The following is a 22,906-nucleotide window of genomic DNA, read 5'->3' on the forward strand; positions in this document are numbered from 1 at the left end:
GTAAATCCCATGGAAATCCGGCATAGTTTGAAGAGTTCTCAACAAGGGATCTAATGCAAAGTTAAACAATAATGGGGACAGTGGGCATCCCTGCCTCGTACCCCTCTCAATGGCAAAGGACTCCGATAAAGTGTTTATAAAAAGCCTAGATGTGGGGTCCCTATATAATAATTTAATAGCATTGCAGAACCATGACCCAAACCCTCTGACCTCTAACAGCTTATATAAATAATTCCAGGATACTCTATCAAAGGCCTTATCTGCGTCAAGACCCACCACTATGCTTCTCCTGCCTTTATTGACTCTACAACTAGATATAGTGCCTATCGCTGTTCTTATATTATAGGTTATCGATTTTCCATGTACAAACCCCGTCTGATGTGGTGAAATTAACCCTGGTTGCCAATATTTTTGTCAAGAGTTTAAAATCTGCATTGAGCAGTGAGATTGGGCGGTATCCCTCCACTTGCAGTGGATCCTTCCCAGGCTTAGGAAGCATAATGATACAAGCCTCATTAAATCTGTCTGGAATATAACCTTTTTCCATAATTCCATTAAATAACTCAACTAGATGTGGACCTACCCATGGGCCTAAGATTTTATAATATTCTCCACTAAACCCATCTGGACCCGGTGCCTTAGAAATCTTAAGAGTAGAGATGGCTGACAGGACCTCTGTAATGGTAATAGGTGAATTAAGCAAGTTTCTTTGGTCCTTCGTAATACCAGGAGCCACCCCATCCCCGAAGGAACTCGATGCCTCCGAAATCTCCTCTCCCCCATCTGCATACAAAGACCCAAAAAATTGTCTGAATTCCTCTATTTGTTCATTATCCGTTATGGCTATGCCATTTTGGTTACAAATCCTGGTAATCCTAGTTGCTTGTCTGAAAGTTTTAGTGAGAGAGGCCAGTAACCTCCCCGGCCTGTTTCACCATTTAAAATTTGTGTTTTTGATAGTCTAGACTATACAGCGCTCTCTCGTGCTCAATGTTTTTGGCTGCCTCTTTGGCCTCCTATGAATGTGTTAATTTGTGGGGGTATTAGAACGTTTAAAATTTTTATATGCCTGGGTCAATTTTTTTTTTTTTTTTTTTTTTTTTTATATGTACACATCTGTAGATGCAGAAATGTTGGCACTTATTACAACAAATCAGCAAAATTGCCTTTTCAGGGTGGCAAGGCCCTTTTTAAAGGGGCAATATTGTCTTTTAGGATTGCTACTTCCAATGACTGGCCCTAAACTTTCTGCCCTGTTCCTCTCCGAAGAGACAAATTGCATATTTAAAGAGAACCTGTCAGCAGTTTGACACCCCAAAGTAATGTCCTCTACATACAGTCTCTTAATAGAAGTGGAAATAAACCAGCTCACCTGAACGGCCCGTGGGGTGAAGAATCAAGTATACGTGCGGCTACATGCATGATTGAATCCTGTATGTTCCTTCAGGGTTTCCTGGCTTAAGTAATTGTATATTTTAATTTGTGTGTCATTTGAGAGAACACCGGAAGGGTGTCTTGAATTGCGTTGCTCCATGCATAGATCACCAGAACACTTATCACTTATTCCCATGGGTTTATACTTTTTTTTTTTTTTTTTTTTTTTCTAATCTGGAATTGTTAGAAGCTGGATTTAAATAGTTATTTCTTGATCTACATCAGTGCCTGTAATGACGACCACTTTATTTTTTTTAAAAATGCGCAGCATGTGCATAGCAGAATGTAAATCCCATAGGATAACATGCTACTGTACACTGTCTGCAGAACTGCTGCATTTCTGCTGCGGCCAGAACCACAGCGGAACCGCAGCGTGTGCACATAGCCTTAGGCTGGTTTCACATTAGCGTTTGTAGGCGCAGCAGATGCTCGCCGTGAAGCTCCTCCTCTGGTCAGCTCCGCCTATGGTCGCGTGCCGCTGCATGCTGCCTGCATACCCGATCTTTAAAAAACTGGAGTCTGAACTGAGAAAGTAAGTTAATGTGTATGCACAATGTAAGTGCATATTAACACATGACCATTAACCAGAGAAAACAAAAAGCCAAAAAACACATATCCTGAACTTGCTGACATTCACGTCACTTGGCAAGTGAAAAGGTTTTAAATACTAGAGTAGGGACTGTCCCACAAGGGTTGCCGTGATGTGGCGGGATGGCTTGTACATAATTTTGATCAAAATAATGTTTACTAAATACCCTTATTACCTTTATTCATTATTTGCAGTTTATTTTTGACTTTTTAGTTCAGGATATCTGTTTTTTGCTTTTGTTATACCCTATCTTTAGCATTGGGAACGCAGGCCGTGCGCAGGTATGCTTTTGCCATCGCATGCGTCCTTTTGCTTTTTGGTGCGATCGCCGCGGCGGCAAAAGCATACCTGCGCACGGCCTGCGTTCCCAATGCTAAAGATAGGGTACGCAGGCAGCATGCGCCCATAGGCGGAGCTGACCGGAGGAGGCGCGGCAGGAGCGGAGCTTCACGGCGAGCGTCCGCTGCGCCTCCAAACGCTAATGTGAAACTAGCCTTACGCTATGGGCCCACGTAGCGTTTTAAAACGCACAATGAAAACCGGACTCCTTCCCAGAAATCGTGCGTTTTTTCCCCGCACGATTTCACCGCGTTTTTACCGCGATTCTGTTCGCGATTTTCTCAAGCACTTTCCAAGCGATTTGAAGCATCGCTTGGAAAGTGACAGGTTGGTCACACTCGTCAAACATAGTGTTTGACAAGTGTGACCATCTTTTTACTATTGAGGCTGCCTATGCGGCTTCAATAGTAAAAGATAAAATGTTAAAAATGATTAAAAAAAAATAATAAATCGGGGTATATTTACCTTCTGACGTCCCGCGCTGCCATCCCGGGCCTCAGCGATGCCTTGTGAGTAGAGTTGAGCGATACCGTCCGATACTTCAAAGTATCGTATCGGATCGGAATGGATCGGCCGATCTTAAAAAAAAAAAAAAAAAAAATCGGTATCGCTGATTCCGATACCGGAAGTCCCATTCAAGTCTATGGGACTTCCGGTAATCGGAATAAGAAAAACCCTGTTTTTCCCTTGTACAGCCTCTCTGGGGTCTGTACGGGCCTTTCGGGGGGCTGTGCCGGCCTGCCAGGGGGTCTGTGCAGGCTCCGGTGGTCTGTGCCGGCCTGCCGGGGGGCTGTGCAGGCTTCGGGGGTCTGTGCAGGCATCGTCCGATGGGACTACAAGTCCCATCGGGCGATGCCTGCTACCATGACAGTGATTGACACATTAGCCAATGATGGGACAGTAGTAGTCCCATCATCCGGCTAATGTGTTGAATGTAAAAAAAAAAAAAAATTACATGCTACATTCATACTACATACATGCTACATTCATACTACATATATACTACATGCATGCAACATGCATACTACATATATACTACATGCTACATACATACTACATATATGCTACATATATACTACATATATACTACATGCATGCTACATACATACTACATGCATGCTACATACATACTACATACATACTACATATATACTACATGCATGCTACATACATACTGCATGCTACATGCATGCTACATACATACTACATACATACTACATGCTACATACATACCACATATATACTACATACATACTACATACAATACATTCATACAATACATACATAGACATACAGTACATATAACATAGAGTAACATACTTACCAATACTTGTCACATTGTTCCCCGAAGCCATTGTCTTTTAAAGGAATAAATATTAACATAACAAACCACAAAAATACTCACCCACGATCCGAAGCAGTCCACGAGTGTGTCCCACGACGATCTTGGGTAGAGAACTGCAGCATCAGCTGATGCCGCCGTTCTCTACGGGCTGCAGGAATCCAATGACGGAAGGTAGGTATCCTTCCGCACTGTATTCCTCCGCCACTTAAAGTGAGACTAGGGACTTTTTTTTTTTTTAAGTGGCGGAGGAATACAGTGCGGAAGGATACCTACCTTCCGTCATTGGATTCCTGCAGCCCGTAGAGAACGGCGGCATCAGCTGATGCTGCAGTTCTCTACCCAAGATCGTCGTGGGACACACTCGTGGACTGCTTCGGATCGTGGGTGAGTATTTTTGTGGTTTGTTATGTTAATATTTATTCCGGAAAAGACAATGGCTTCGGGGAACAATGTGACAAGTATTGGTAAGTATGTTACTCTGTTATATGTACTGTATGTCTATGTATGTATTGTATGAATGTATTGTATGTAGTATGTATGTAGTATATATGTGGTATGTATGTAGCATGTAGTATGTATGTAGTATGTATGTAGCATGCATGTAGCATGCAGTATGTATGTAGCATGCATGTTGTATGTAGCATGCATGTAGTATGTAGCATGCATGTAGTATGTAGCATGCATGTTGTATGTATGTAGCATGTAGCATGTAGTATGTATGTAGCATGTAGTATGTATGTAGCATGCATGTAGTATATATGTAGCATGTAGTATATATGTAGCATGTAGTATGCATGTAGCATGTAGTATGCATGTAGCATGTATGTAGCATGCATGTAGTATGTATGTAGCATGCATGTAGTATGTATGTAGCATGCATGTAGCATGCATGTAGCATGCATGTAGTATTTTTTTTTTTTTTTTTTTAACATTTAACACATTAGCCGGATGATGGGACTACTACTGTCCCATCATTGGCTAATGTGTCAATCACTGTCATGGTAGCAGGCATCGCCAGATGGGACTTGTAGTCCCATCGGACGATGCTTGCACAGACCCTCGGACATCGGCACAGCCCCCCGGCAGGCCGGTACAGACCCCCACAGGGTGCACAGACCACCGGCAGGCCGGCACAGCCCCCCGGCAGGCCGGTACAGACCCCGGGCAGTCCACACAGCCCCCCCGGGCAGGCCGGCACAGCCCCCCCGGGCAGGCCGGCACAGCCCCCCCGGGCAGGCCGGCACAGCCCCCCCGGCAGGCCGGCACAGCCCCCCCGGCAGGCCGGCACAGCCCCCCGGCAGGCCGGCAGGCCGGTACAGACCCCGGGCAGTCCACACAGCCCCCCGGCAGGCCGGCAGAGACCCCCGGAAGGCCCGAAATGACGGCGCATCATGATGCGCACACACCGCGCATCATGATGACGTCAGGCTGTCAATCAACTTTGAACTTCCGATTCCGATGCCGACTTCCGATATTGAAAAAATATCGGAAGTCTGTATCGGAATTCCGATACAGCAAGTATCGGCCGATACCCGATACTTGCGGTATCGGAATGCTCAACACTACTTGTGAGACCTGTGATGATGTTGGTCTCGCGTTACTATAGCGATATCGCGAGACCACGTCATCACAGGACCTTGCCGCAAGGCATTACTGGGAACGCTGAGGCCTGGGAATGCAGCGCGGGACGTCAGAAGGTAAATATACCCCGATGATTTTTTTTTTTTTTTTTTTTTTTTTTTATTCTTTCTACAGGGGTATGGTACCCAGGGCCTGGAGGACAGTCTCCTCTCCTCCACACCGTGGGTACCAACCGCACATGAGACGCTAAACTTTCCCGCATGGTGGGCATAGCCACATGCGGGAAGTAAGCGATTCTCATGCATTCCTATGGGTGCGGAATCGCGGCAATTCTTTGCGAATCCGCACAAAAGAATGATCATGCAGCGAATTATTATTTTTTTTTATTATTTTTTTTTTTCCGCTATGCGATTTCGCCGCGGAAAAAAGCGCAGCATTAGCACAGCATGTGCGGAATGCCATAGGAATGCATGGGGTGCGTCATGTACAAGATTTTTAAATGTTTTTGCGACGAAAATCTCGGCAAAAAACGCTTAAAAATCGCATCGTGGGCACACAGCCTTAATGGGTACTGCTTAGCCTTCCCAGCTTAACAGGTGTTGCTCTCAGGACTAGACATGTCTTCTCCTTCTCACATCCTGGTACCACCTGAACAGTGCTTTGCTGCCTCTACCTTTTATATGTAGCAACTGTGCCACAGCTGTCCCCTGACCTGGTGTCACCCTCAATTTCTTCCCTCTAGGGCACACACTTTGTCCTTCAGTTCCTTTCTATTCAATCCCACCAGCTGATGGTGGCATTTACTTGCAGGTGCTTTGCAATGTTGACTGAATGCATCTTCCAGTTGCCCCCTCCTTCCTTACAACAATGGATTTCTATAAATCTGTTTATTTTTAATGTTGCCTTTATCATAACTTTTTTTTTTTTTTTTTTTTAACAGGGCTCTACAAAGAGGATATCTAACACAGGAAATGATTGATGACTGTGAGCCTGAGTTGATGATTTCCATTCCTCGCTTAGCAATTATCAGGTTAGATAAGATTCCAGATTGGCGGGGATTTAGCAGTTGACAATGCTTCTGCTTACTGTTGATTCTCTCCTATTTCATTACTTTAAAGAATCACACACTGGATCTTCAGACAAATTTGTGTTTTGATCTCCAAATAATTCCGAGTAAGGGCCCCGTCACACACAGTGACTCGCCAGCGATCCCGACAACGATATCAACGTGTCAGGATCGCTGGTGAGTCGCTACATGGTGAGCTGTCAGAGGCTTCACCAGCGATCAGGACCAGTGACGCCGAGCGTGCAGCTTCGCTGTGTACTTAGTTACCAGCGCGCTGATGCAGGGAGCTGGTAACTAAGGTACACATCGGGTTTCTAAGGGACGTGCGTCACTTAGAAACCTGATGTGTACCTTAGTTACCAGCTCCCTGCATCAGCGCTCTGGTAACTAAGGTACACAGAGGGTTTCTAAGCACAGCGCTGTGCTTAGAAACCCTGCGTTTACCTTAGTTTCCAGCTGATCGCTTGTCTCCCGCCTGTCACACGCAGCGATGCGTGCTGGCCAGCGGGAGTCCAGCGACCAAAAAAATGTCCAGGGCTTTCCAACAGCGATCAGTGATACCTGCAGGGGGGCCGGTTGCTGATCGCTGTTGTAGGGAAGGTGACCTGACGGACGGACGGACGGACTAGTCAGAGTGAAGAAAGATAGGTTTGCACAGTGTAGGTAGGAGTCAGTGATTACAGTGTGGAAACAACTAGGAAAGTGTAGTGGACGTGCAGTACCTTGGGATGACCATTAGATGGCAGGGTGGAGTGTGAGCAAAGGACTTTACAGCAGCTTAGGGCTTTAGAAACCGTTGGTCATGGGGGGCGAGGTGACAGTTGGAGTGACAGTTTCAAGGAACCGGGTGAGCTATAAATTCTGAGGGAGGGTTCCAGAAGATTCCAGTCCCCAGGGGGAGCCCAGGTGACAGGAGGACTTCGCCAGTCTGTGTGCCCTGAGGAGAATCCGACCAAGGGGACTGAGGAGAGGGAAACGTCAGGGGGTGGTCCTGACAGAAAGATACCGCAGAAGAGACGAGGCAGTGAGTGCCATATACCGTATTTGACACGACGACTGACCAGTGAAAGCGCTGTTGGTTATTGGGCCTAGGGCGGCCACAGTGGCGGACCTGGCAGGAGCGTCGAACAAGTGAAGGAGGGACAGTACGCATATGTACGTCCTTATTGTAAAAGTACGGTGTGTAAACGGCTCTGGAAACGGAGGGCCGATAAGTGAAGAAACGTGCGGTGTGCTGCGGAGGCCGTCAGGCGGACGGCAAGTAATGAAATAAACTTGGACCTGTTGCACCCAGAATCTGCCTCATCGTGTCTCTGTCATCTCTGCGCGGTACAAAAGTAGGACCACCCCCCCCCCAGCTCGGCACCCCACCACCGACACTACATTTGGCGTAGTCGGCAGGATCGCCACCGCTAATACGCTATCTTCTGCGGCAGGCCTGCAACTGAAGGACTGAGGAAAACTTGGACTGCTCTATTTCGGATTATAAACACCTGTGGACTAAAAATTACTGACCTGTGGATTACAAATTGGGACGCTGTGTCGGATCTGTGTTGCTTGCAGAGGATCCAAGGCAGTAGCTGATTCTGCCCAAGATGGCGGTATTACTTCAGCGCAGAGGAGAGGTCCGGGTGTTTGCAGTTGTTCAGAATGGACTGGGACCCCCTCCAACGTACCCCAAAAGGAAGCAGTATATGCCCGGAGACCGACGTTTCCATATATTGGACCCTGGCAGATGGATGGAAAGGTCTGCCAACGCCCCACCCAGCAGGAGGAGTGGCACAGAAGAAAAACTTGGCTGCGGCTGTCTGACGCCATTCGAGTGCTGCCCAACGGACGGTATGAGATGCTGCGGGTGTCGGGGCATCGGCCGCCTAGAGTGGCAATGGCGGCGAGAGATGGAGCTGCACCAGAAGTCATCTTCAGATTTACGGGCAGGCAGCGGGATGCTGAGCCGGGGAGCGGAGCCTGAGGGGAGTCAGCGAGAACGGCTGCCACCAATACCAGCAGAGGACTTCTCAGCGGAGCCCCCGAGTCCGGAGGGAAGGCCCGCAGGACAGTGGAGCAAGGAACGGAGGCTGCGGGGGAAACTGCGTGATGATGAAACGGAGGCCGCAGCGCCGGGGAAGGTGAGAGTACCCCCGGCCCTACCAGTGCCTCCGCAAGCGGCCCCCACCATTCTGCTGCAGCACGCGGCCCCCTGCGCACCGGAAGGCCTAGTTACCACGGGCCCCGTGGTGTATGCAGAGCTGAGCGAGGTCCCAGCTCATGTCCCCGAACTACCCCGCCCGGAGTCACCAGTGCAGAGCTCACCCAAAGAAGATGCTGCTGCGCTTTCCCTGCTAATAGCAGCTGCATTGTTGAAATCGGCCGTTACTCCGACTCCGTTGGAAGTAGTGGATGCGGCCTGTCCTGAGGCCGCGGTTATGCCGCTGCTGGAGTCGGCTGCGACCGATTTAGCGGGCCCTGTGATTCCAGCCCCCGAGGACCCGGTTCTCCCCATTTGCCACCTGACCCCAGCGGCTGCTGGGCCGCAGAAATCTTCGGCCGTTTCTGTCTTGCGGTCTTTTTCAGCGGAGTCCCGCCCACCGGACTCCAGGGCCCGTGCTGTTCCCTCCGTGTGGGAAGCGGAGGTGATCAGGAAGAAAAAGGCCCGGGAGCAGGAAGTGTGGAACCTGCTCCACACTCAAGGAGAGGCCGTCATGGAAAAGAAGAGGACTTGAATGGACACCCTCAGTATCCCCGTGGAGCCCTCACCTCTGTCCATTGAGAGTGGTATAGACTGTCAGGAGTTTGATGCACCGTTGTGCAGATTATAAGGACAGTTGCATTTAGAAAAAAGTTTTGTTGTTGTTTAACTGATGCAACTATTTTCTCTCTCTCTTTCTTTCTTCTTTCTATGTTCTTTATATACGAAAATATGTTTACCTGACAGAACGGGGATATGGAAAGCGGAGGAGTGTCCAGGTCCAAGGAAGGGGGGAGGAGGAAAGGAGACATGCAATGTTATGTTATATTTTGGTTTTAAAAGCAAGAAAAAAATTTTTTATAAAAAATGGGGTACTTGTGCTATTATAAAGTTGTATGATGTATAATATGCAAAGTAAAATGCAACAGGTCCGGGTAAGGGAAGGTCTGCGGGACCAAAGGAAAGTGTGAGATCCGGTAGGGATCTAAGAGTTGAGGAGGTCTGGGAGACCGGGACGCCGACCATGACATGTAATTGAAAGAAGGAAAATGAGTGGGAAGACGTGAGAAAGACAGCCGTCCTAGGTCAGGTCCCCAACACCACGGACACCCCTGAAGAAGGAAAGGCGGGCGCCGGCAATGATCTGGTAGGTGAGTGGCCTCGATCATGGCGTACCGGATAGTGAAAGGTAACAGTAGGGGAAAGATACACGCCGTAGAGAGAATACGGGTGTACCTTGCCCAATTTGAAAGACGTTGTCATGTGGCGTGCGCGCTGGTGAGTAGCAGTAGGCTGCTCAGAGCATAGTGCTCCCAGTATGGTTCGGCCCCCGCAGATAGTGGGTTTGGCTCAACTTCTGGTCCGACAACAGAATGTAGGTGTAGATTCAGAACGACGAAGGCAGGGATGACGATTGTCGAGGACGACAAAGGAAGGGGGAGTGTAGGGAAGGTGACCTGACGGACGGACTAGTCAGAGTGAAGAAAGATAGGTTTGCACAGTGTAGGTAGGAGTCAGTGATTACAGTGTGGAAACAACTAGGAAAGTGTAGTGGACGTGCAGTACCTTGGGATGACCATTAGATGGCAGGGTGGAGTGTGAGCAAAGGACTTTACAGCAGCTTAGGGCTTTAGAAACCGTTGGTCATGGGGGGCGAGGTGACAGTTGGAGTGACAGTTTCAAGGAACCGGGTGAGCTATAAATTCTGAGGGAGGGTTCCAGAAGATTCCAGTCCCCAGGGGGAGCCCAGGTGACAGGAGGACTTCGCCAGTCTGTGTGCCCTGAGGAGAATCCGACCAAGGGGACTGAGGAGAGGGAAACGTCAGGGGGTGGTCCTGACAGAAAGATACCGCAGAAGAGACGAGGCAGTGAGTGCCACATACCGTATTTGACACGACGACTGACCAGTGAAAGCGCTGTTGGTTATTGGGCCTAGGGCGGCCACAGTGGCGGACCTGGCAGGAGCGTCGAACAAGTGAAGGAGGGACAGTACGCATATGTACGTCCTTATTGTAAAAGTACGGTGTGTAAACGGCTCTGGAAATGGAGGGCCGATAAGTGAAGAAACGTGCGGTGTGCTGCGGAGGCCGTCAGGCGGACGGCAAGTAATGAAATAAACTTGGACCTGTTGCACCCAGAATCTGCCTCATCGTGTCTCTGTCATCATCTCTGCGCGGTACAAAAGTAGGACCACCCCCCCCCCCCCCAGCTCGGCACCCCACCACCGACACTACACTGTCACACACAGCGATCTCGCTGGTGAGATCGCTGTTACGTCACAAAACTTGGGACTCAGCAGCGATCTCGCTAGCGAGGTCGCTATGTGTGACGGGGCCCTTTAAAAAAAAAAAAAAAAAAATTCTGGTCATATCTTTAGGACACACTGTTTTATAAAGCCTTAGAACTGTCTTAGCTCTGATCCTTTGTGTTCTTGGCTTTGGGAGCGAATACAGCGATGGGCGCAGTCTGTTTTAGAGTGGCTTTTACCCTAATTCAGCCAGACATGTGCATATTTACACAGAACAAGTGGGAATCTCCTTTAAAATTCTGGTTGAGAAGTTGCCATGAAAAGTAGCCATTGCTGCAGACTTGAAGTCTGCAGCATGTGAATTTTTGCTGAAGATGTTTCCATTTGTCAACAAAATCCACAGTGAATACGGTGCATGGGACACTCCACAGCCAACATGTAACACGTATGCATTTCTAATGTATAGTCGCCATGCCTAATGTTCTACCCAGCCTCTGTCAGATCATCTCCATTTTCTTCTCAAAAATGGCCGATGCAGAGGCATTGATACTGCTGTGGAAAGTCTGACCTAACTCCCGCATGTGGGTTTTTTGTTTATTTATCTCCTACTCCCGGTGAGCATTTGGAGGGGTGGAGGATCCTTTTGTGGAATAAGAGGGTAGGGGTGGAGTTGTGTATGAATGAACGTGGAAGAAGATATTAGAGTAAAATCTTTACCAGCTCAAGCATCCAGAACATACGGATGTAGACATATTGTGTACATTTTTTTTTTTTTTTTAACCTGTATAATTGGGTCTTTTTGTAAAAAGATGATCTTTTACAGTGGGCTTCTTATATTTCCTGATGGACCATTGAACTTGGAGAAACAGCCACAGGAGATGTGTGAACTTTTCAGTCCATTTTATGGCCTGCTGAAGAAAATAAGGTCAGTGAAAATCAGAACATATGTTTAATCTCATGTTTGTACAGTGTTGCAGTTGCTTTGACATTGGTTCCCTATCCATAAAACATTGAACTTGCTTCAAATGAGTATCTGATGGACTCATTTGGAAAGCAAAATATTGATAATCAAATCTATATCTTTTCTGACCACTAGATTGCCATATTCCTGATATAGAGCTTTACTAGCTATACAGTGAGGAAAATAGGTATTTCATACACTGCCGATTTTGCAAGTTTTCCCACCCACAAAGAATAGGGATATCTGTAATTTTTATCGTAGGTTCACTTCAACTGTGAAAGAAAATCTAAAAATAAAAACCAGAAAATCACACTATTTAAAAACACAATCAAATTCAGTTTTATTGCTTGTAATAAGTATTTGATCACCTACCAATGAGCAAAATTCTGTTTCTCTGAGAAAAATCAGGAATCTGCCCAGAACTACATGGAAGGACCAGGTCAATGAACTGAAGAGAGCTGGGACCACAGTATGAAACATTACCATTAGTAACACACTACATTGTCATGGATTAAAATACTGCAGGGCACGCAAGGTCCCCCTGCTAACACCAGCACATGTCCACGACCATTTCAAGTTCAACAATGACCATCTGGTTGATCCAGAGGAGGGATTGTTGAAGATGTGGTCAGATGACGCCAAAATAGAACTTTTTGGTATCAACTCTACTTGCCATGTTTGGAGAAAGACTAAGGATGACTACAACATCAAGAACATGGTTCTGACCATGAAGGATGGTGGGGGAAACAATACTTTCGTGCTTTTCTGTAAAGGAGACAGGACGACTGCACCGTATTGAAGGGAGGATGGATGGGACCATGTATCGTGAGTATCATGAGATTTAAGCCAACAACCTCCTTCCCTCATAGTATTGTAGATGGGTCCTGGCTGGGTCTTCCAGCATGACAATGATCTGAAACACACAGCCAGGGCCACTAAGGAGTGGCTCTGTAAGAAGCATTTCAGGGTCCTGGAGTGGCCTAGCTATTCTCCAGACCTGAACCCAATAAAAATCTTTGGAGGGAGCTGAAACTCAATGTTGCCCAGCGACAGCCCTGAAACCTGAAAGATCTGGTGAAGATCTGTATAGAGGAGTGGCCCGCAATCCCTACTGCAGTGTGCAAACTTGGTCAAGAACTACAGAAAATGACCTCTGTAACTGCAAACAAAGGTTTCTGAACCAAATATTAAGTTCTGTTTATTGATTGTATCAAATACTCATTTCATGCAATAACATGCAAATGATTTAAAAATCATACAATGTGATTTTTCTGGTTTTTATTTTTAGATGGTCTCTCACAGTTGATGTGTAATCACAATAAAATTACAGACCTCTTTGTAGGTGGGAAAACTTGTAAAATTGACAGTGTATCAAATACTTGCCTTCTCCTTGTTGACACACAGTGGGGAAAATGTACCCCCTAGACCTCCTTCAATGGGTGTATAACTCAGGCCGTTGGTACCCTACTTTACACTGACGCAGGATAAAAACCCTGAAACAGCTGTCTGCAGATGTGCCTTTTAGTCTTTTGAACTCTGCAATGGAATACGTGGATTTCGTCCGCTCTGCCCATCCACGTATTCCTTTGCAGAGTTCTGTTTCAGATAGTCGGTGACCGACTTGTGGATCTGCAGCAGCCCTTATCTATACATACTTTGAATACCTAATACCAGGTGAGCAGTTTTTTGTCAAACCGCTTACTGTATTTGTGGGATAAGACCCTTCAACTTGTGTCTCCCTCTTTCCTCACAATTTGCCTTTTGAAGAAGACTTTGATTTTGCTAAATAACCTTTTAAAGGGGTTGTCCAATATTAGGACAACCCCTTCTTAAACTAAATGTTCAGCCCCGATTTAAAATAATAATGCCTATACACTTCTCCTGTGGCCGTGCTGTTGGCACTTGTTCTTCCTGGGGCTGTGATGCGGTGTCGATGGCTCCCAATCGGCGGTAGCGTTGCTGACTCTTTGTACGAACTAAACATGAAGATGAAGCCAGGGCTGCAGCTCATCCCGAACTTCCTCTTCATGTTCCATTTTATCCAAAGGCTGACAGTGACACCAGTGGGTGCTGGGCATGTCACATGTCATTAAACAGCATCATAGCCCCAAGATCGTGAGTGCTGACACCTATGGAATAGAGCCGAACATTTAGTTTAAGAAGGGATTGTCCTAGTAGTGGACAACCCCTTTTAAAGCGAACCTGTCATCAGAATTTTGCTCAGTAAACTACTGACACTGTCAGGTTGGCACTGTTATACTGATTAAAATGATACCTTGATTAATGAAATCCATGTTGTGGTTTAATCTGTATTTGTAGTTTTCAGTTAATAAGATTCTGGTGCTTCAGGTGGACCTGGGGGGGCATTATGTGGTGCTCTGCTTACATATGCATCTGTATGGGCTTATGACAGGTCGTTGATCCCTCACTGACCTGCCTCCCTAATCTCATTAACTGAAAACTCCAAATGCAGATTGAATTCATCTTGTGATTTTTAGTTTAATCAACCCAGGTATTATTTTAATCAGCATCACAGTGCCAATTTGACAGCAGGATGTTGTTCATTAAACTACAGACACTGACAGGTTCGCTTTAAAGCTTAACAAAACTTCTTCACATTTGGCAGGTACTTTAATTTCCTGCAGATGGGTAGGGTTGGGGTCCTGAGATTCCCTCCCCCTCCCCTTCAACCACCATACAAATTGCCTCAATAAGTCCCCAAACAGTGCACTGATTTTTTTTCTGAGCGCACACACAGGCTTTGTGGCCTATTCTATATTCTGCTCTGTTTTCTATTGAATCCGTACCTCTCTGTATGTGCACTTGAATCTGATCTTTATCTGCAAATCTTAATTAGCCCACACTCATTTTTTAATGTGCATAAGTAATGTCAAATGAAATTGGGTAAAGTGACCAATTTTTCAAACGAGATACTTTTCTTAAAGGGGGTTGTTCACTCCCCTGTTACTCTTTGGCAAGCTCTGCAGGTTGCCAATCTTAAGTGTGTGTGGTCTACACAGTCAAGATTTTTCTCCTCTTTCCAGTTGCAGCAATCGTTAATGTGATTAGTCAGCACGTGACCACATGTATTCAAGAGTCTCATCCACGTTTTGCAGTGTTCTTTTGAGGCGTGGCTGAGACCTTGTCCGTGTCACTGCAAATTGTGTACACAATTAGGCTCTGAATAGCTTCAGTGCGTTCTGAGATTTCCACATCAGTGGCCGGGACTGCTCGTGGATGAGCGTGTGACCAGACATGTCCACTAAAGTGGTTTTTAACACTTGCTGTGTATGAGATTTTTTTTTTTTTTTTGTCAAGTAATATTTTCACAGGGATTTATGGTGTAAGTGTGTTCTATTGGTGGTCTGGGTGATTTTTAAAATTAACTCTTGTCCATTAGGGAACTCCTCTGCGTACTGACAGAGCATGAGCTATTATCCCTTGAGAGAGCATTGAGCTCTTCCTCTGAAGATCCCGCCAAGTGCCTGTCCTCTACTGTGCCAACGTCAACTGAACTACGTTCTTCGGACTACAGTGACCAATCTGTGAATACCAAGCTCTTGTCTACTGGTGAAAAGACATTCCAAAATGCGTCCTGGCCAAACTTTCCATGTGGTATCATTGGTGCATGTAACGGTACCATCCCCCATGCATACTACCAATGTGGTCAGCAAGGTATTGTGGCAGTGGACTCGGAATACATAAGAAGCCAAGATGTCAAACTACAAAATGGTACACGAAGACCTGGAGAAATACTCCGGAATGTGCACATCCGATGTTCTGTTAGGTAAATGGATACATAAACCACCCTCTCGACTTTGACTAAGGCCGGGATCACACATGCGAGGAATACAGCCGAGTCTCGCATGTCAATACCCGGCACTGCTGCCGGCACTCGGATCGGAGCGTGCAGCCGCATAGCAATACATGGAGGCAATACATGGAGCCGCACGCTCCTGAGTGCTGGCGGCAGTGCCAGGTTTTAACATGCGAGACTCGGCCGTATTCCTCTCGTGTGATCCCGGCCTAAGGCTGATCCAGTGCTATCTTAATACGTCTGAGTAAAGTCAGCAACAGGTGGACCAGTAGCATAGCGATTGCATGGTAGCATCACACTTAATAGAATTTTATGTACCGGTATATGCACATTATTTGCAGTCTTATTTTCAGCTGCCTTGAGTTGTTGTTTTTTTTTTTTTTTTTTTTTTTTTTCTGTTAAGTGTGAAATATAATCTAAATCTGTGTTTGTTTGTTTTTTTTGTAAATTGTTAATCACTTGTCATTCTTCTTATACAAACCCTTTTTTAAAAGGGCTGTCAGTTTCTTTTTCTAATACAGATGTGGTGAGGACACGCTTTGGTTCCACTTAATAATTGTGTTACAGCTTCTCCTCTTGGACATTTTTAGTGCAGTTTCCCACCAACTGCACAGCTATCCTGTAACTACAGCTGCTGCTGCTGGTGGAGGAGCCTGCGACCAGACCTGTCCATTATTCTCCTCTTGAAGTTAGTCCAGAAAGATATACACAGGGTTCTGTCTATGGGCCGTGGAGACAAAAAATGTGTATATCGATTGTACATAATAAAATTTAAAAGTTAATGACAGACTACAATACAAAGGGTAGCCACCAGATGGCAGAATACTACCAAGGAGTAATATCATGACTGTCTAGGGACATGTATATCCACAAAGATAATTACAATGCAGTTCTGTGAACTTGATCTATAGATTTATTGTGTAAATTGCATTGCACCAAAATCAGTAGTGAAAAATTAAACACATCTCACCCCTCAAAAGGCAAAATAACGCTGGCAGCACCTTAGACCTCCGACGTGCGTTTCGACTCTACTTCATCTAGGGGTATGGCTTCCAAAGAAAAGCTGAGGATGCCATTGGGTAAGTGTGCTCTGGGCTCTCATCCAGTGAACACTGAAAAAATCAATGTGCAGGACCTGGTCCATTGGCCACATTGATACTGTAACTCTAGTCTCCTCCAACTGAAGAAAAAAACACTTCACATGGGGAAAATCTAATTAAAAAGCAGAAGACTGTAGGACAGATATGGTTACATGACTCTCCATCAGAAGGTATTTAGAGACGATTTGTGCATTACAGTCCTTAAGGCCTATTACAAGAGGTGAACATTTAATATTTAAGCTATGTGCACACGTTGTGGATTTTGATGCGGTTCCGCAGCGTTTTTTTGACACGCGGAAATGCATCAAATCTGCAGTGTAGTGCACAGGCAATGTTTGTGAATGGTAAATCAAGAATTGCTGTGGAAAAATCTGTGCAGATTTGCAGCGTTTTTTTTTTTTTTTCTGCAACATGTCCATTCTTTTTGCGGATCCGCAGCAGCGTTTTTCAAGTCTGGCATCTTTCTCTCTTTCTCTTTCTCTCTCTTTCTCTTTCTCTCTCTTTCTCTTTCTCTCTCTTTTTTTCTCTTTCTCTCTCTTTCTCTTTCTCTCTTTTTTTCTCTTTCTCTCTCTTTTTTTTTTTTTCTTTCTCTTTTTTTCTCTTTTTTTTTTCTCTCTTTTTTTTTTCTCTTTTTTTTTCTCTCTTTTTTTTCTCTCTTTTTTTTCTCTTTTTTTTTTCTCTTTTTTTTTTTCTCTTTTTTTTTTCTCTCTTTTTTTTTTCTCTTTTTTTTTTCTCTTTTTTTTTTCTCTTTTTTTTTTCTCTTTTTTTTTCTCTTTTTTTTTTCTCTTTTTTTTTTCTCTTTTTTTTTTCTCTTTTTTTTTTCTCTTTTTTTTTTCTCTTTTTTTTTTCTCTTTTTTTTTTCTCTTTTTTTTTTCTCTTTTTTTTTTCTCTTTTTTTTTTCTCTTTTTTTTTTCTCTTTTTTTTTTCTCTTTTTTTTTTTCTCTTTTTTTTTTTCTCTTTTTTCTTTCTCTCTTTTTTCTTTCTCTCTTTTTTCTTTCTCTTTTCTTTCTTTCTCTTTTCTTTCTTTCTCTCTTTTTTCTTTCTCTTTTCTTTCTCTCTTTTTTCTCTCTCTTTTTTCTCTCTCTCTTTTTTCTCTCTCTTTTTTCTCTCTCTTTTTTCTCTCTCTTTTTTCTCTCTCTCTTTTTTCTCTCTCTCTCTTTTCTCTCTCTCTTTCTCTCTTTTTTCTCTTTTTTTCTCTCTCTCTTTTTTTCTCTCTCTTTTTTTCTCTCTCTCTCTTTTTTTTTTTTCTCTCTCTCTCTTTTTTTTTTTTTCTCTCTCTCTCTCTCTCTTTCTCGTTCTCTTTCTCTTTCTCTCTCTTTCTCTTATTCAAATAGGCTTTATTGGCAGGACCAAAATACAATTAGTGTTGCCAAAGCAAGAAAAGAAGTGTGGCAGGGGAGTGGATTAGGGTAGTGGGGATGGGGTGTTGGGGGCAAAATTTGGGGAGTGATTGTCCATTTGGAGGTCTTTAGTTCCTCTCATCTTATGACATGTGGTGACATATTGGGCGGCGACCTCCACCATTGATTCTTCTTCCCCCAGTAGGATGCAGAGTTTCCTCTCCTCGTCCATGGATGGGAAGTCTGGGGTATGGGTGGTAAGTTTCTGGAAGTGGGAGTCCCTCACTGCTGAGTATTTGTTGCAGTGCAGCAGGAAATGCACCTCATCTTCCAGAGCCCCCTGCTGGCAGTGCTGGCACAGTCTGTTCTCTAGTGGCTTGTATGTCTGTCGGTGCCGCCCTGTTTCCACCTCTAGGTTGTGGGCGCTTAATCTGTATATACTCAGGGTCTGCCTGTCTTTGGGGTGGCGTAGCCTTTCCAGGTATGGAGCCAGTGTGTAGTCCCTCTGCAGTGACCGGTAGATGGTGAGTTTCTGGGAGTTCTCCAATTCACTCTTCCAACCCTCTATGTATTGCATCTTGCAGGTCTCTGAGATCTCTTTTATTTGGGCTTTAGTTAGGGTGGGTTGCTGACTTTGGTTGAGCTGGCTGCCGAGGTTCCTGGCTTGCTCTTGGCTCTGGCTCAGCAGGGCTTTATGATGGTAGGAGCTGGGGTTGCTGTTCTGTATATGCGCCTGGTGTGATAGAGCCCTCTTGTGTATAGTGAGCCATAAGGGGAATCGGCCCAGCTCTGCCCGACAGGCTATGTTTGAGGTGCTGCGATGTACCTGGAGGAGATATTTGCAGAACTCCAGATGGAAGACTTCGGTTGGGCTGGAATCCCACTTTTTCTGGTCTGGATAGGTTGCTGGTCCCCATACCTCGCTGCCATATAGCAGTATAGGTGTGATGATGCTGTCGAATATCTTGAGCCAGACTCTCACCGGTGGTTTGGGGTGGTACATTTGTCTTCTGATGGCATAGAAGGTTCTGCATGCTTTCCCTTTCAGGGTCTCTGCTGCTTGCTTGAGGCTCCCGGTTTGGCTTAGCTCCAGACCGAGGTAGGTATAGCTGCTTGTCTTCTCTAGCGTGGCACCATTTAGTGTGAGGGAGGAAGTGGAGGTTTCTTTAGAACTCCTCTTTTGAAACACCATGACTTTGGTCTTCTTTTGGTTGATGGGCAGCGCCCATGTGGTGCTGAATGTTTCCAGCACGGCCAAGCTATCTTGGAGGCCTCTCTCGGTTGGGGAAAGCAGCACTCTCTCTCTTTTTCTCTCTCTCTTTTTCTCTCTCTCTTTTTCTCTCTCTCTTTTTCTCTCTCTCTTTTTCTCTCTCTCTTTTTCTCTCTCTCTTTTTCTCTCTCTCTTTTTCTCTCTCTCTTTTTCTCTCTCTCTTTTTCTCTCTCTCTTTTTCTCTCTCTCTTTTTCTCTCTCTCTTTTTCTCTCTCTCTTTTTCTCTCTCTCTTTTTCTCTCTCTCTTTTTCTCTCTCTCTTTTTCTCTCTCTCTTTTTCTCTCTCTCTTTTTCTCTCTCTCTTTTTCTCTCTCTCTTTTTCTCTCTCTCTTTTTCTCTCTCTCTTTTTCTCTCTCTCTTTTTCTCTCTCTCTTTTTCTCTCTCTCTTTTTCTCTCTCTCTTTTTCTCTCTCTCTTTTTCTCTCTCTCTTTTTCTCTCTCTCTTTTTCTCTCTCTCTTTTTCTCTCTCTCTTTTTCTCTCTCTCTTTTTCTCTCTCTCTTTTTCTCTCTCTCTTTTTCTCTCTCTCTTTTTCTCTCTCTCTTTTTCTCTCTCTCTTTTTCTCTCTCTCTTTTTCTCTCTCTCTCTCTCTCTTTTTCTCTCTCTCTCTCTCTCTTTTTCTCTCTCTCTCTCTCTCTTTTTCTCTCTCTCTCTCTCTCTTTTTCTCTCTCTCTCTCTCTTTCTCTCTCTCTCTCTCTTTCTCTCTCTCTCTCTCTTTCTCTCTCTCTCTCTCTTTCTCTCTCTCTCTCTCTTTCTCTCTCTCTCTCTCTTTCTCTCTCTCTCTCTCTTTCTCTCTCTCTCTCTCTTTCTCTCTCTCTCTCTCTTTCTCTCTCTCTCTCTCTTTCTCTCTCTCTCTCTCTTTCTCTCTCTCTCTCTCTCTCTCTCTTTTTCTCTCTTTCTCTCTCTCTTTTTCTCTTTCTTTTTTTTTTTGTCTCTAAATCCATTCCCACTAACACCCAACAAATCCACACCTGCTTTTTCTGCCAAGAGATGTGGATTCTGTGCTGAAAATTCTGCAGGCTAATCTGCAACATGTGCACATACCATTAAAGAAGCAATCAAATGTATTTATTTCACGTAGTTAGTGTGAATATACTGATCCCTTGGTATGTTCCGCTTGTCTTTTGTGTGCCGCCATCACTCTTGAGACCCTTTAGGTCACGTTGTACTTTGTGTGACCTGGAATTGACATACAATGTAGGCCTATAGCGCATCAGCATGAGGCGCCATAGATTTACTATATATGACTTCCTGCGCTCACATGGTGAACCGGATAGTCTGAAGAGTGGTGACTTCAATTAGAGGAGCAAAGCTGGATACCGGAGAAGGTGGCAGTAGGGGAGTATATTGACACACTACATACAGATAAAGTACTGGGAGGACTTCTCTGACTATCAGTAACTGGCACAAAACCATGTACTCAACACGCTTGTTAAAATGTAGTAGCTGACCACTTTAATGCAGACAAGATAGAAGTAACTTTCCTGTAGAAAATACAGAGATTCATTCTAATTTAATTCAAAGATTGAAACAGCAAATCTCCCCAAAGTGAAAGTGTTTAAATGATGATTTGTTTCTCTTGTAGGGGATCGAAGCTCAGTGAGGTGCGTTCACGCTACCGAAGTGACAGTGACATGCTGCACCGGCTTTTTGTATGCATTGCGGGTGAGTCTTCTGACACTTGCTCACCCCAATCTGCAGCCTTGGAGTTGGCTTGATTTCTATTGCTGTCTTGCAGGCGTTGCTGACCAACTGCAGACTAACTTTGCAAGTGACTTGCGTGTTATTCTGAAAACTGTGTTTGAGGCTGTGAGCTCCAGGCAGCAGGCGGATCCACAAGGTAAGACTGCAGAATATGTACACTACTTTTGCTGATATATCCTGCAATTGTTCACTATTATATTGACTAGGCATCAATAGGTTCTCTATTGGAGAAGTGGAGACCAGCACCTAGCTCACACCAATAACCCCAGAGCTACGGATGTAAACTGTGTATGGAATAGAAAACCTCAGCTCCATACACTTTACGGGTTGTTGGGTACTGAACATCATCTTAATAAAATGAATGGGAGGGCATCACACTCTATGGAGGACCATGGGGAGGGCATGGTACGGTTTGTGTTCCCTTATATTGTATGGACGGCTAGTTCTGGCCATTCTATTGCATGGAGGACTGTGTGGGGGTCAGTCCTGAAGGAGGCAGGAGTTGGGTGATGCTGCAGGCTGGAATGAGGGGGTGTTCTAATGTGTGGCACGCCTCTGCAGGTGTCTGGTGCTGCTGGGGCTCTGCCGACATTTTGTGACAGGCTAGAGCCAAGGCAGTTCCATGGTTTCCTGTGCGGTGGACTCTGGGGGAAAATGGCTGCCGGGGCAGTGCATGCGCAGATGGAGATCTTGGCATCAAGATCTTGGGAGATGAGATCTCAGCGCTGAAATCTCATCTGAGATCTTGGTGCCGAGATCTCAATCTGTGCATGCACCTCCCCGGTGCCCATTTTCCCAGAGTCCACCGCACAGGAAACAATGGAACTGCCTTGGATCTAGCCTTTCACAAAATGTCAGCAGAGCCCCAGCAGCACCGCTGGGCACCCCCCTAATCCCAACCTGTGGTCTGCAGCAAACAGTCCCGGTAAGGTATATACGCATTGTAAGACGCACCCCCATTTTTCTCCCAATGTTGATCTTGGTGCTGCAGGGAGTCACACCCCCACCGATCACATTGGTGACCTATCCTTGGGATTTGTAATCAGTGTTTAAGTAATTGACACTCTTTACAACTACAGTTACTCTTCAAAGAAAATTCAGAAACCTTTTATATACTATTCTGTATAGCATATCAAATTACAGACTGCACAGGGATATGTATGTATTCCAAACACACCTGGTAAGGCTGCTTTTCCAATTTGAGGAGGCTGATGGCTCTGGTCACATGCTACCCTTACTGCCACTTGAAAATTGGAGACCATGTTCAGTCTGAAGAAAACACTAATGAGAACTTGTAATATTCGTAGACTCTTCAACATTGTAATTGCAACACCAAGAGGGAAGTGTCTTGGCGTTATGGAAGTCACAGGATAAAGATTTGCAAATGATGAATAAATGGAAACAAAACTTTCAAAACATCTCAATTTTATTCCGCACTAGCTGAAGATCCTGGCGTTGGCCGGGCATAGTAACTAACTGTGCTTAGTTATTATAACAAATTTATAATTATATTGCATATAAAAACATGTTTGTTTTTTTTTAACACCATTTTTAACCCGTATTCACTGCTAATACGACTTTTAACAACCGCAGTTAAGGGGCCTTATTCCTCCAGCACCTCATTCTCCTTTTACACAGCCTCCTGCACCTCACGCTCCTACTTTATACGCAGCCTCCTCCTGCACCTCACGCTCCTGCTTTATACGCAGCCTCCTCCTGCACCTCACGCTCCTGCTTTATACGTAGCCTCCTCCTGCACCTCACGCTCCTGCTTTATACGCAGCCTCCTCCTGCACCTCACGCTCCTGCTTTATATGCAGCCTCCTCCTGCACCTCACGCTCCTGCTTTATACGTAGCCTCCTCCTGCACCTCACGCTCCTGCTTTATACGTAGCCTCCTCCTGCAACTCACGCTCCTGCTTTATACG

At 45.2% G+C, this 22,906-nt stretch overlaps 1 protein-coding gene across 2 annotated transcripts in view; it reads left to right on the top strand.

Annotated features, from left to right (window-relative positions):
- Nucleotides 1–22,906, top strand: part of LOC141084190 (lateral signaling target protein 2 homolog) — a 53,040-nt gene that overhangs the window by 22,955 nt on the left and 7,179 nt on the right. For both annotated transcript variants that reach the window (XM_073568820.1, XM_073568741.1), the window contains exons 6-10: nt 6,229–6,318; nt 11,614–11,715; nt 15,152–15,538; nt 20,860–20,939; nt 21,013–21,114. In XM_073568820.1, coding sequence (XP_073424921.1) covers nt 6,229–6,318; nt 11,614–11,715; nt 15,152–15,538; nt 20,860–20,939; nt 21,013–21,114 — 761 coding nt within the window. The remainder of the gene's footprint in view (nt 1–6,228; nt 6,319–11,613; nt 11,716–15,151; nt 15,539–20,859; nt 20,940–21,012; nt 21,115–22,906) is intronic.

This window comes from Dendrobates tinctorius, unplaced genomic scaffold, assembly GCF_039654945.1.
Source record: "Dendrobates tinctorius isolate UK_male_01 unplaced genomic scaffold, ASM3965494v1 ptg000001l, whole genome shotgun sequence".
In the NCBI taxonomy this organism is placed as follows: domain Eukaryota; kingdom Metazoa; phylum Chordata; class Amphibia; order Anura; family Dendrobatidae; genus Dendrobates; species Dendrobates tinctorius.